This window comes from Carettochelys insculpta, chromosome 1, assembly GCF_033958435.1.
Source record: "Carettochelys insculpta isolate YL-2023 chromosome 1, ASM3395843v1, whole genome shotgun sequence".
Classification (NCBI taxonomy): domain Eukaryota; kingdom Metazoa; phylum Chordata; order Testudines; family Carettochelyidae; genus Carettochelys; species Carettochelys insculpta.
Window position 1 is genome coordinate 105598313 of NC_134137.1, and position 13830 is coordinate 105612142.

The following is a 13830-nucleotide window of genomic DNA, read 5'->3' on the forward strand; positions in this document are numbered from 1 at the left end:
TGCTATTTGATTGCTTTTTGTTTTGATACAACTCTGAAGTACACCAACTATTTTAGGAGTCCAGATTTTGCTTGTTAGAAATAAATACTCAAAGAATGGACATTTTGAAGAAATTACACAAAGAAGAAGGAACATTTAAAAAAAAAAAACATTTTCCCCTAGTTTCAGTACCTACCAGATTGGCCATCACAGTGGTGTCAAACATAACAGGATTATTCTTCATGCCTAGAGTGAACTGTAATCCCCGAGGAGATTGTCCAGTGGTCACATCAAAGCAATGCCCCTCAAGTAGTAGATATTCCAGTTCAAACTCTGCTGCAACAATTCCTTCTACCTGTGGAAATCAACATTTTATATCTAGAACATATGAACCACTGAATCACTGAAGTAATCTCCCTCAAGCCTAAATCCTCCTATGGAAGGTTTAAGTTCAGGAATGAGAAAATACTTCGTTTCCAGGTACTCTCTGTTGTCAACAACAGTGCTAAGTGGTAAGATGATTTTAGAAATGTGGATACCTATCTGCCAAGGATTGGGATGACATCACTTGTGTAAGACGAAACAGCCCTCATCAGATAGTTTTCAAGCTGAATTACCTTGGCACCCATAACTCACAGGTAAAAAGCTTCATATACATTCATTAATTCCCTGGCAATCTAGTCCTCCAGTTTCATATGGAAATCCAATGTAAAAATTCAAGTTGAAAAACAATTATTTAAACTGAAGCTAAAAGTATGTTTAACAGGGCAAAAACACTTTAAACTGAATACAAAGCTGTATATTTCTGTGCAGACAATTTAGTACTGAGAAACTAAAAACCAGAAGGTTCCAAGTGTCTATATATTAAAGGTATACTGTTTTCTATTTGGCTATGTCTACATTAGACCAAATCTTCAAAATGGCCATGCAAATGGCCATTTTGAAGATTACTAATGAGGCACTGAAATGCATATTCAGCGCCTCATTAGCATGCTACCGGACACATCTCTTTAAAGTAGCTGCTTTTCGCTGCCACACGGCTCATACAGACAAGGGGCCCTTTTTGAAAGGACCCTGGGAAGTTCAAAATCCCCTTCGAAATCAGCAGATAGGAATAAGGGAATCTTGAAGTTCCCGGGGTCCTTTTGAAAAGGACCCATCTGGACGAGCTGCACGGCAGCAAAAAGCAGCAATTTCAAAGAGCTGCGGCCACCGGCATGCTAATGAGGTGCTGAATGTGTATTTCAGCACCTCATTAGTAATCTTCGAAATGGCCATTTGCACGGCCATTTCAAAGATTTGGGCTAGTGTAGACATGGCCCTTATGTCTAGCATTTGACTAAGCTCCATTTCTTTCCCTTTGGCTAGTTTCTATTAGTGCCAATACGTTTTCGCTAGTTTATACTAATCAGAGAGGCATGTAGTGACAACAAACATAATGAAATAACTATAACTCCATGTATGTTCACAAATAGACAAGGATTCTTGAATTTACATCAAAGCCTTTAAACAATTCAAATTCCAGATGCCATTTCTGTATTTCACACAGATTAAATAACTACCACAGCTAACACAAACTCTGCTAAGATGTGAAGTAATATTTCCCCCAATTCTTCCAGTCAAGGAGAAAGCTGTGAAGTGTCACCAGCTACAGACAACAGTGAGTAAGGGCAGAAGCAGCTAATGCGGAGACCTTGGGTCCTCTGGAGAATTTTTTAAAGTTCTGACTGGACTTTCTTGGCCTTTAAATGATTGGTTGTTTGCTCCAACCCTCCTATTTCCTTTCCTTCACAGATTCTTCACCACAGCATCACTCTTCCTTGCTCTGTTTACTTCAGTGTTCCTTTAGTTTATCCTCTCTTGTTGAAAAACAAAACAAAATGCGAGCCATTACATTGTTCTTTCTACTTCGCATTGTACTCTTTCCCCACCCTGTGGCTATCTTACACCCTAAAACTATAAACACTTCAAGGCAGAGTCTGTCTTTTTGTTGTGTTTTCATATCCACACAGCACAATACAGTGCCACTGACTGTGAGGCTGCTGTTGGTAGAGGAGTGAAGAGTCAGCTGTGTTATATCACCAGTAGACGGCAGCATGTTTGTAGGTTCAGGGAGCTTTTTGATACTGGACGTCTGGTTGGCTCTGGAGATGTTGAGGCATGGGCTTTCCCTTTCCCCTTACTTCCTGTGTCAGCACTGGCTTGTTTAGAGTCCTTATGTAAAAACACCAGAACATAAGAATGGTCATACTGGGTCCATCCAGCCCAGTATCCTGTCTGCCAGCAGTGGCCATACAAGGTGCCACAGAAGGAGTGAACCAAACAGGTAACAATCTCTCTTCTGCCATCCATCTCCAGCCTCTGACGTACAGAGGTAAGGGACACCATTCCAACCCATCCTGGATAGTAGCCATTAATGGACCTAACCTCCATGAATTTACTGAGCTCTTTTTAAACCCTGTATAGTCCAAAACTTCACAGACTCCTCTGGCAAGAGTTCCACAGGTTGACTGTGCGATGTGTGAAGAACTACCTTTTACTTGTTTTAAATCTGCTGCCCATTAATTTCATTTGGTGTTCCCTAGTTCTTATATTATGGAAACAAGTAAATAAGTTTTCCTTGTTCACTTTCTCCACACTACTCAATTTTATATACCTCTATCATATCCCCTCTTTTTTCTAAATCTCCTTTTTTCTAAGCTGAAAAGTCATAGTCTCTTTAATCTCACTTCATATAGGATCTGTTCCAAACATTTAATCATTTTAGTTGCCCTTTTCTGAAACTTTTCTAATGCCAATACATCTTTTTTGCGATGAGAAGACCACATCTGTACGCAGTATACATGATGTGGGCATAAAATTTTTTATATAAGGGCAATCAGACATTCTCCATCTTATTCTCTATCCCTTTTTAATGATTCCTAACATTCTGTTTGCTTTTTTGGTTGGTGCTGCACACTGCACAGATGAACTATCCACAATGACTGCAAGGTCTCTTTCTTGATTAGTTATAGGTAAATTAATCCCCGCACCCCGTCATATTGTATCTCTAGTTGGGGTTATTTTTTCCAATCTGCATTATTTTACATTTATGCACATTAAATTTCATTTACCAGTTTGTTGCCCAATCACTCAGTTTAATGAGATCTTTTCAAAGTTCTTCACAGTCTGTTTTGGCCTTAACTATTGCCACCTCACAGTTTAACCCCTTCTCCAGATTGTTTACGAATAAGTTGAATAGAACTGGTCCTAGGACCGACCCTTGGGGAACGCCACTAGTTACCCCCCTCCATTCTGAAAATTTACCATTTATTCCTCCCCTTTGGTTCACCTTCTTTTAACCACTTCTCCGTCCATGAAAGGATCTTATCCCATGACAACTTAATTTACGTAAGAGCCTTTGGTGAGGGACCCTGTCAAAGGCTTTCTGGAAATCTAAGTGCACTAATCTACTGGATTCCCCTTGTCCACATGTTTATTGACACCTTGGTAAGACATGATTTCCCTCAACAGAAACCAAGTTGACTTTTGCCTAACAAATTATGCTCTTCTATGTGTCTGGCAATTTTGTTCTTGATTACTGTTTCAGCTAATTTGCCTGGTACTGATGTTAAACTTAGTGGTCTGTAATCGATGGGACCACCTCTAGAGCCCTTTTTAAATATTGGCATTATGTTAGCTATCTTCCAGTCACTGGGAACAGAAGCTGATTTAAAGAATAGGTTACAAGCCGCAGTTAACAGTTCTGCAATTTCACATCTGAGTTCTTTCAGAACTCTTGGGGGAATGCCATCTCATCAGGGTGACTTGTTACTTTAAGTTTATCAATTTGTTCCAAAACCTCCTCTAGTTACACCTCAGTCTTGAGCAATTCCTCAGATTTGTCACCTACAAAGGACAGCTCAGGTTTGGGAATCTTCCTAACATACTCAGCTGTGAAGACCGAAGCAAAGAATTAATTTGGTTCCTTCACAATGAGTTGATCCTCTCTGAGTGCTCCTTTCGTATCTTGATCATCTAGGCGCCCCACTGGTTGTTTAGCAGGTTTCCTGCTTCTGATGTACTTAAAAAACATTTTGGTATTACTTTCCGAATTTTTGGCTATCTGCTCTTCAAACTCCTTTTTGGCTTTTCTTATTATATTTTTTACACTTAATTTGGCAGTGTTTATGCTCCTTTCTATGTTTTCTCACTAGGATTTGATTTCCACTATTTAGAAGATGCCTTTTTAGCTCTAATTACTTCTTTTACATGGGTGTTAAGCTCCGGTGGCTTTTTTTTTGGGTCCCTTACCGTGTCTTTTATTTAGGGGTATACAATTAAACTGGGCCTCTATTATGGTGTCTTTGAAAAGTTTCCATGCAGCTTGCAGGGATTTTACTTTAGTCACTGTACCTTTTAATTTCTGTTTAACTAACCTCCTCTTTTTCACATAGTTTCCCTTTCTGAAATTAAATGCCACAGTGCTGGACTGCTGAGATGTTTTTCCCACCACAAGAATGTTAAACATCATTATATTATGGTCACTATTTCTAAACAGTCCTGTTACAGTTACCTCTTTGACCAGGTCCTGCACTCCACTGAAAACGAATTCAAGAACTGCCTCTCCCTTTGTTGGTTCCTGTACAAGCTTCTCCAAGAAGCAGTCATTGAAGGTATCAAGAAATTTTATCTCTGCATCTTGTCCTTGGGTGACATGTACCCAGTCAATATGGTAATAACTGAAATCCCCTACTACTATCCCCTATTACTGATTTTTTTTTATTTTGATTGCTTCTCTAGTCTTCCTTAGCATTTCATGGTTAACTATCACTGTCCTGGTCAAGTGGTCGATCATATATCCCTATTACTATATTCTTATTTGAGCATAGAATTTCTATCCATAGAGATTATATGGAACATTTTGATTCATTTAAGATTCTTACTTCATTTGAGTCTACATTTTCTTTCACATATAGTGCTATTCCCTCATCTGCATGACCTGTTCTGTCCTTCCAATATATTTTGTACCCTGGTATGATTATGTCTCATTGCTTGTCCTCATTCCACCAGGTTTCTTTGAGGTCTATTATATCAATATCCTTCTCTAATACAAGGCCCTCTATTTCACCCATCTTATTATTGAGACTTCTAGCATTTGTGTATAAGCACTTTAAAAACTCTTCACTGCTCATATGTCTGCCCTTTCCAGATGCATTAGATTCTTTTTCATGTGATTGGTTTTTTTTCTGACCCAGCCCATACTTCATCCTCTTCCATCCTCTGCTCCAGACTAAAATCTAGAAAAGCTCTATTAATAGACTCTCCTCTAAGAAAAGTCTCAGTACAATCCATGTGCCTCCTCTGCACTTATCAGCTTTCCTCCATCTCTTAGTTTAAAAGCTGCTCTACAACCTTTTTAATGGTAAGCGCCAGCAGTCTGGTTCCACTTTGGTTCAGGTGGAACCCACCCTTCGTGTATAGGCTCCTCCTATCCCCAGTTCCTAATAAATCTAAACCCCTCCTCCTTACAGCATCGTCTCATCCATGCATTGAGATTCAGAATTTCTGCCTACAGGTGGAACTGGAAGCATTTCTGAGAATGCCATCATAGAGGTCCTGGATTTCAGTCTCATTCCTAGCAACCTAAATTTGGCCTCCAGGATGTCTTTCCTACCCTTCCCTATGCCATTGGTACCTACATGGCTTCTCCTCAGCACTACACACAAGTCTATCTAGATGCCTCAAGAGATCTGCAACCTTTGCACCAGTCAGACAAGTAACCATATGGTTTTCCTGATCATCACAAACCCAGTTATCTATGTTTCTAATGATCAAATGCCCCATTACTAACACCTGCCTTTTTCTACTGACTGAGTTCACTCCTCTGAAGAGGCATCCTTAGTACAAGAGGATACTACATCATCATCTGGAAGGAGGGTCCCGACTATGGGATGGTTTCCCTCTGTTTCCATTGACTGCTCTCCTTCCCTGAGCCTTTCATCCTCCTTAACAGTGCAGGGGCTGTCTGACTGGAGGTGGGACAATTCTACAGTGCCCCAGAAAGCCTCATCAACATTGAATCATAGAATCATAGAACAATAGAGCTGGAAGAGACCTAAAAAAGCCATCAAGTCCAGCCCCCTGCCCAAAGCAGGACCAAACCCATCAGATCAGCCCAATCAGGGCTATGTCGAAGCGAGGCTTAAACACCTCCAGGGATGGAGACTCCACTACTTCCCTGGGTAGACCATTCCAATGCTTCACCACCCTGCTAGTGAAAAAGTTTTTCCTAATGTTCAACCTGGAGCTTCCCAACCGCAACTTGAGACCATTGTTCCGTGTTTTGCGATCCATGACCACTGTGAGCAGCTTCTCTCCAGCCTCTTTGCAACCTCCCTCCAGTAAGTTGAAGGCTATTATCAAGTCCCCACTCAGTCTTCTCTTCTGCAGACTAAACGGTCCCAATTTCCTCAACCTTTCTTCATAGGCCATATGCTCCAGCCTCCTAATTATTTTGGTCATGGACCCTCTCCAGTGTAACCACATCCTTCCTATAATTGGGGGGCCCAGAACTGGACACAGTACTCCAGATGTGGCCTCACCAAAGCCGAATAAAGAGGAATAATCACTTCTCTGGATCTACTGGCAACGCTCCTCTTGATGCAACCTAATATGCCTAACATGCCTTCTTGGCTACAACAGCACGTCTTTCTGCCTTTCTTAGCTTCTCCAGTTCAGTCACCCTAGCCTTCAAAGCCTGCATTCAGTCTCCAAGGGCCAAGAGCTGCTTGCACTGAATGTACATATACACCACCTGGCCATGGGGTAGGTAATTATACACATTACTTTGTATGTAATAAACAGGATAACCCCCACTCTGCTGCTGGACTTCTGCCTGCATTTTCCATGGATAATTGGATTATATTATTATTATTTAAATGCAGTAGTTTGGAATACAGTTTAGTATAAAAGTTTTAAAGAACATCAAAAGTAACTAGCTCCCTCTCAACTCCCTCCTGTTTGCAATCGCGCTGGTCACTTACTAGCAGGCTTTATAAAACTCCAACCTTCCTGATTGGTAGCCCCGTCCCTTGGCTATGGCTCGACCAATGAGCAGAGAGTTATAGATTTTTCAAATCCTAATCACCAGTCTCAGCACATGGTCTCTCAAACACACAGACAAACACAAGCCCAGTACACAGTACAAGCAACCCCCAAACACAAACACATACTCCAGACAGACAGCCACTTACACCAAAGTCTTGTGAGTTGTGCCTCCTTCACGGGCAGAGTGCCCCTCTCAAACAACCCTCCTGTTAGCAATCACCCACTGGAAGATGCCAGTACCTCAATTGTAGAGATTGGCAGTACGATAGGTACCAAATGAGCATGCCAGCCTGGTGAACACCTCTATTTGACCATCACCAAAGCCTGTGAAGCAGGTTGCTTTTTAGCCATCTTTACAGCTGGTAAAGATGGTCTGCTGTCTGAGCCTTAAAAGGATAACCTCTCTCATTGGTGACATCTGTTCTGTAGGGGTCCTTGCTTCTGGCTCAGACATTGGACTGAGGGCCTTCTCTATCAAGAGTAATTTAAGTTGCAAGTCCCTGGATTTCTTGCCCTTGGTTTTTAACTTATTCCAGTGCAGATACTTTTAAGGGCTGTGTGCCTTGCCTAGGCAGGGGACACACTGAATCTGTGTGACACTGGTATCAACATCCTACACATGAGGAATGGTGTTCGAAGCCCAGGGAACCAGGCATGCCCCTGAGGAGAAGAAGGATAGAACTGGAGTTATTCTATGCTTAGTAAATTCTGAGATGTTGTTAAATGCTCTAACTCAATTATTAACAGATAATAAAATTAAGGATTCAAGAAAAGGATAACCTGGAACATCTACTTCACTGCTTCAGTCCTAACTCAAGAAGATGACAACATTATTGTTTCAATGTATAAAAATAATTGCTTTTAAAACTATTACACATTAAAAATTTTGTGATTCTTGTATAATTTGTTGCTAACTTCTTAACATTTTATTTATTTTTCTTTATTTTAAAAAGAAAAGAAGGCTGCTGAGAGATTTGGAAGGGAGAAGATGAGATTTAAAAGGGGGAATATTAGCAAAATAATTCACTGAAATAGTGAGCATTTATGCAAAATTTATCATTGACTTCTGCCTATATGATCCAGCTACAGATTTCAAGGTGTTTGGAAATGACTACTTACATCCTTTAAATTAATGTTATCGAGATCATAAGAACTGTTTACTGCTTCAACCAACCAGCTTTCAGGAATGATCATGTTTAGAGTTAAAAGTAGTGTTTCTGGCATTTCTAGGAACTTTGTCACAGGTTCAGAAGGAAAGAGGTTGTTGGCCCCAGATGTCAGTTCTGGCTCCAGAACAAAACGATAAAAGCTGTTGAAAATAAGTATATTGAAAGATTACATATTATGCAATATGCAGGCTGAATTTTAAGTAACCAGAAAGTTCTTATAAAAAACATGTTATAAGTCCATTTACTACATGAACAATGTTTGAGGGTCTGGCAGCTCCACGCATTTGTGAAATGCTTTCATGCAATACCTACCATTTAACACATGGGCTAAAGAGTAAGCATAGGAGGAATATTTCTCCTCTCACTCAGTCTGGCTTGGGAGAGTGAAGAGCCCTCTCTGTCAACATTCTCAGTGCTTCATAAAGTGAGGACCCAAGACAGGGAATCTGAAGTGGGAGGAGCAGTCTGGCTGTGGCGTTTATTAGACTCCCAGAATTCCTGCCAGTAGGTGAAGTAGCAGCAGCACCAGAAAGAAGCAGCAGCTCTTCAGGAAAGACATGCCTAACTCTAGTTTCAACATTAGAAGAGATACAAAGGGGAAGAGAGACATCTCCCTTCCTACCAACTACTACCCAAAAGGAACAGACCCCAGAAACAACAAAACTGGCCCTTTTGGCTTTTTTTTTTTCCACCTGCTGCTATGTACTCCATGCATGGCTCTATCAATTTTTTGATGCTTGAGAGATTAATTATTGCAGAAAAAACAATAGACGAGAAATTATCAGTGTTTATAAATGTAAATAGTTTTGTCATTTTTAATCTGGAAAATATAGTTACCCTAATTACTTCCATCTCACACAATATATTCTGTTATGTACAAATGCTACAGTACGATTCAATTTAAATTTACAGAAAATAACGAGTCAAGCAGCAAGAATCAACCTCATTGAAACATTACTGATTCCTGATGAGATTATATCACTGCAGCTCCTTTTAGTTTATTATATCACATATGTCAAAGAACAGTTTATAACTTGCCACTCACCTTTTCAAAGGTACTTCTGACAACTTAGATCTAGAGTTCATAAACAGCCTCAGTTTCATGTTGACAATCCCTCCAAGTACCTAACAGAAAAGAGATGTTTTCTTTATTAAAAACGGATTTGGGTAGTTATCAGCCTTCCTTTGCTTTGCAAACAAATTGTTCTCTTAACAAAACCTTTTTTCCCTCTCTGATGTGGTGTATTAACTCTACATTAGAACAGAAGGTGTTAAGGAGAAGTCCTCAGCCCAGGTGACTCCACTCCCCTAACTTGTAGACATGGGTGTGCAAAATGTGGGGGTGTACCTCCTTGGGGGGAGACATGAAATTTTATAAGGGGTCACAGCACGATCAGCTTATACTCCCTCTCACGGCTTCCACTACCTCCCCTGTGATCTCTGCTACCTCCCCCAAGCCTCCTCTCTGCCCTCATGGGAATGAGGCACATCATTTCCAGGAGACCGCTTGAGCGCTCCCTAATTCAGCACAGCACCTAAGCACATGCTTAGGGTTAAGTGTCATTGGAAGCCGGGACAGTGTACTCAACACCCAGAATGAAGCCAGAAGCCTGATAAAGCTACAAAGTGGTACACTATCTTAATTATGTGATGGCTGCTAATATTCCCAACCTTTCACAGTTCTATGGGTTTGAAGTCAGGCAACTGGTTAGGCCCTAACATAACCAAAATATTCATCAGTTTGAACTACATAACACAGGTTGGGTGTGGCCTTGATAATTGCTGGGACAAAAAGCAGAGCCTGACGTAAAAAGTTTGCTCTCTCCTGCTGTACAGCATGCTCCAGTTACAGCAAAGAGCCTTAAGTGGAACCAGACAACTCAGATAGGACAGATGAGAGAACAGGGTAGACCTGCCCTGGGAACTTCGGATCAAAGCTGCTAAAGCAGTGTCCACTGGGAAGGAAGAGATTACCTCAGTAGCCCCCATACCACTGAACCACTGGGAAGGAAGAGATTACCTCAGTAGCCCCCATACTGTGGGCTGCAACCCCTTCAGGAGGTGGGGTCGCAGATCCAATGGGCAAGATTTGGCTTGTGAGACAATGCTGTCTACCCACAAACATGTCCAAGCCTACTCCACATATGTCACACTTCCTGGGTTGACATTTGTGGATCAGACCCAGATATAATGGGTGTATAGAGGTGGCTGTGTGGACAGTACTTTGTCATTAGCACTAGTGAGCTATGCAAGCAATTATGTGAGAGACCTGAACACTGAAGATCCTCATTTGTGTGCAGCAAGCTTATCAAGAGAGCATCCTAGTTTTTTCTTTGGGCTTGTCTGTACAGTGGAGAAGATCAACCCGGTCAGGGTGAATCTTCCGGAGTTCGATTTTGCGCATCTGGTACAGGCGCGCAAAATCAATCTCTCTTGGATTGGCAGCTGACCCCTGTACTCTATGCTATCACACGGAGTAAGGGAGGTTGACACAAGAGTATAGAGGCTATATGCAAAAGCCGTATCTGAAATCGACTTATTTCTCTAGTGTAGATTTAGCTATAGATAAGAATTGCTAGTATCTCGTAAGCTCTTAAGGCACGCCTCTTATCTGCTTTTATATGACTGAGTATTTTGTTGGCATTTGGTAAGCAATTATTGTAAGCAGCATTTCCTCTAAGTTTTCCATTTATGGGCCAAATAAATTTTGTTGTGTGCACTAAGGCATGTGCTGATGTGCACCACCAATAGAATCGCACGTTGCTGGCTTTAGGCCTCTACTAATCAGTTAGGTGGTATCTGAATGTTTCCTGGGGGACAGCCTAAGTGCTCTGCTTACAAGGATCACTGATTGTAAGTCACTGTCTCTTCGTTGCAAACTCCTGGCTGACAATGACGTTATTCAGCCCCCACACAGGTGGCTGCTGAGCACCTTAGTCAGACAGAGCAACTGTTCAGAATCTTTTTGACCTGATTTGAATATGTCAAAGTCTGACTGTGTGTGAAATCTCTTTCATAGCAAGTCAGATGCCATGAATTTGCCAGTATCCCAAATCAAACTCATTGAAATGTCCTGCAATAAAGCCTTGCAAGTAATGTAAGTCCAGCTTTCTTCCCCAGAGTTTTTGTTCACTGTCAAGAATAAATATACCACACTCTCCGTATACGCCTTGAAACTGATGGTGCTAATTGTAAGCACAAATATTTGTGAAGCTGGGTTCAGTGCACTTGTGTCCAGGAGGTCACAATATTGACCTACCACTGATTTCACTAATGATCTATTTGAGAAAATCTGGGACACTGAAGAGATCCCACAAGACTGGAACCATGGCTACCTTACCAAGCTTACCAAAAAAAAGGAAACCTGAAGGAATGCAAGAACTGGAGGGGCATCATGTCACTGTCTTTTCCAGGAAAAGTGTTCAATAGGATTCCCTTGGAGAGAATGAAGACAGAAATTGATAAACAGCTCAGGGAAGAACAGGCCAGCTTCCGAAGCAAGAGACCCTGTACAGACTAAATCACAACTCTCAAAGTGATCATAGAACGGTCGCTCAAGCGGAACTCCCCACTGTACATAACCTTCATAGACTTTGAAAAAGCCTTTGACAGCGTCAATAGAGACACTTTGTGGAAACTGCTGCAACATCATAGCATCCCATCCAAAATTATTAACTTGATTCATTCAGTGTATGAACCCTTGATATACCAAGTTGTTCACAATGCTGTCTTGACAGAATCCTTCAGCATACTGTCGGGAGTGCGGCAAGGGTGCCTATTGTCACCTTGCCTGTTCTTGATCACAATGGACTGGATTATGAGCAGGACAACAGATGGCCATCAATGAGGCATTCAGCGGACACTTTTCAAACAGCTAGAGGACGTTAATTTTGCTGGTGATGTTGCCCTCCTTTCACACCAACATGAAAGCATGAAAGAAAAGGTCCCAACACTAGAAAAAACTGCCTCAATGGCTGCACTGAACATTAACAAGGGAAAAACGAAGCCAATGAGGATCAACCAGTCCAGCCAACACCATCAGCACACTGGAAGGGAATGAACTGGAAGATGTGGAGCAGCTCACCTACTTGGGGAGTATAATGGGCAGAGATGGAGGAACAGATAAGGATATGAATGCCAGGATAGAGAAAGCATTCTGCATCCCATATGGAGTTCACAAATAATATCTGCGAAGATGAAACCGTGGATCTTCAACACAAATGTGAAGAGTGTGCTCTTGTATGGATGTGAGACCTGGCGTACTAAAAAAATCTTCAAATCACAAGCTACAGACATTCATAAACAGATACCTGAGCTACATCCTTCACATAAAATGGCAAGACTTCATCACAAATGAGGAGCTTTGGAATACAGCAGGACAAGAACCCGCTGACATTGAAATCAAGAGAAGAAAGTGGGATTGGCTAGGCCACGCTCTCAGAAAACCATTATCCAGCATAGTTTGTCAAGCTCTCACATGCAAACGCAAAAGAAGACGACCTCAGACAATGTGAAGAAGATCCACTGAGGCTGGAGGACAAGAACTGGGATACAGCTGGGATCAGTTAGAAGTTTTGTCCCAAGACAGGGTGAAGTGGAAGAGACTTGTAGATGACCTATGCACCATGTGAAGTACAAAGGTTAAGTAGCAGTAGTAGTAATGTGACATCAGAGGTTAGATGTGCAATTTCCACCATACTGCCAGACTCAGATGTTATGGTGTAAGATGTAAGCCTACGTCTCATATTAAAAAGCATTAAATGGCATACTTAATGGTCAAATTACTTGAAGCATTTGCTGCGTTGTCTTGTACTCTCTGTGGTCACAGGAAACTGTATGTCTGCAAATGGAGTCAGGCAGACAAAAGTTTGGGAACTATGGACTGAAGATACAGTTATCCTCCTTTCTTCTCTTTTGCTATCTTAAGTTGGAATTTGAGACTGTGGCAGGGATGAATGGTAAGAAGAGACCCTGGGAGGCAGTCTTCAGCTATGCCTTGGTGCCTGCCATAGTTCGCTTCTCACAGGATCCTGGGTCAGAGCCTGATGGATTGGGAGGGCCTGGGCTTCCTTAAACAACACCCTTTTACCCCTCACAGGAGTAAAGAGAAGACACGGGCACTGAAAACCATGTGGCAAAGGCAAGCCACCTACAGGGGCTAGGAGTTGGTGCTCCTTCCCTCTTTAAAGAGCACAGGAATCTCTATAGTTCATTGGATACTGCTACACTAATTGAATTGAGGGAGAATGGAGCTAAGCTGAGCTGAGTTTCCATCCCTCAAAAGGCAGGCCATCCCAGGTTCTAGAAGAATTGTCAAGGAGGCCTAATTTTTTAGGTCATTATAGGGGCTTTTTTGCATATGTGGCTTAATCTAATTCTTGACTCCCTGCGTCTTCTTCCCCTTACTCTCTGATTTGCTCACCTTGATAATATTTTTCTGATTTGTCAACATTGATTATTATTTTTGGTTCTCTGTGCCTCAAACATCGAGTCTGGTATGGCTATAATCTGAAGAAGTGGGTCTGTCCCACGAAAGTTCACCACCTAATAAATTATATTGTTAGTCTTTAAAGTGCCACTGGACTACTTGCTC

The 13830-nt window shown here is 41.6% G+C and overlaps 1 protein-coding gene across 2 annotated transcripts in view; it reads right to left on the reverse strand.

Moving 5' to 3' along the window:
- The window catches only part of UGGT2 (UDP-glucose glycoprotein glucosyltransferase 2), a 222270-nt gene that overhangs the window by 72845 nt on the left and 135595 nt on the right, over positions 1-13830 (reverse strand). For both annotated transcript variants that reach the window (XM_074989263.1, XM_074989273.1), the window contains 3 exons: positions 9283-9362; positions 8188-8377; positions 176-334 (listed from right to left, as the gene is read on the reverse strand). In XM_074989263.1, coding sequence (XP_074845364.1) covers positions 176-334; positions 8188-8377; positions 9283-9362 — 429 coding nt within the window. The remainder of the gene's footprint in view (positions 1-175; positions 335-8187; positions 8378-9282; positions 9363-13830) is intronic.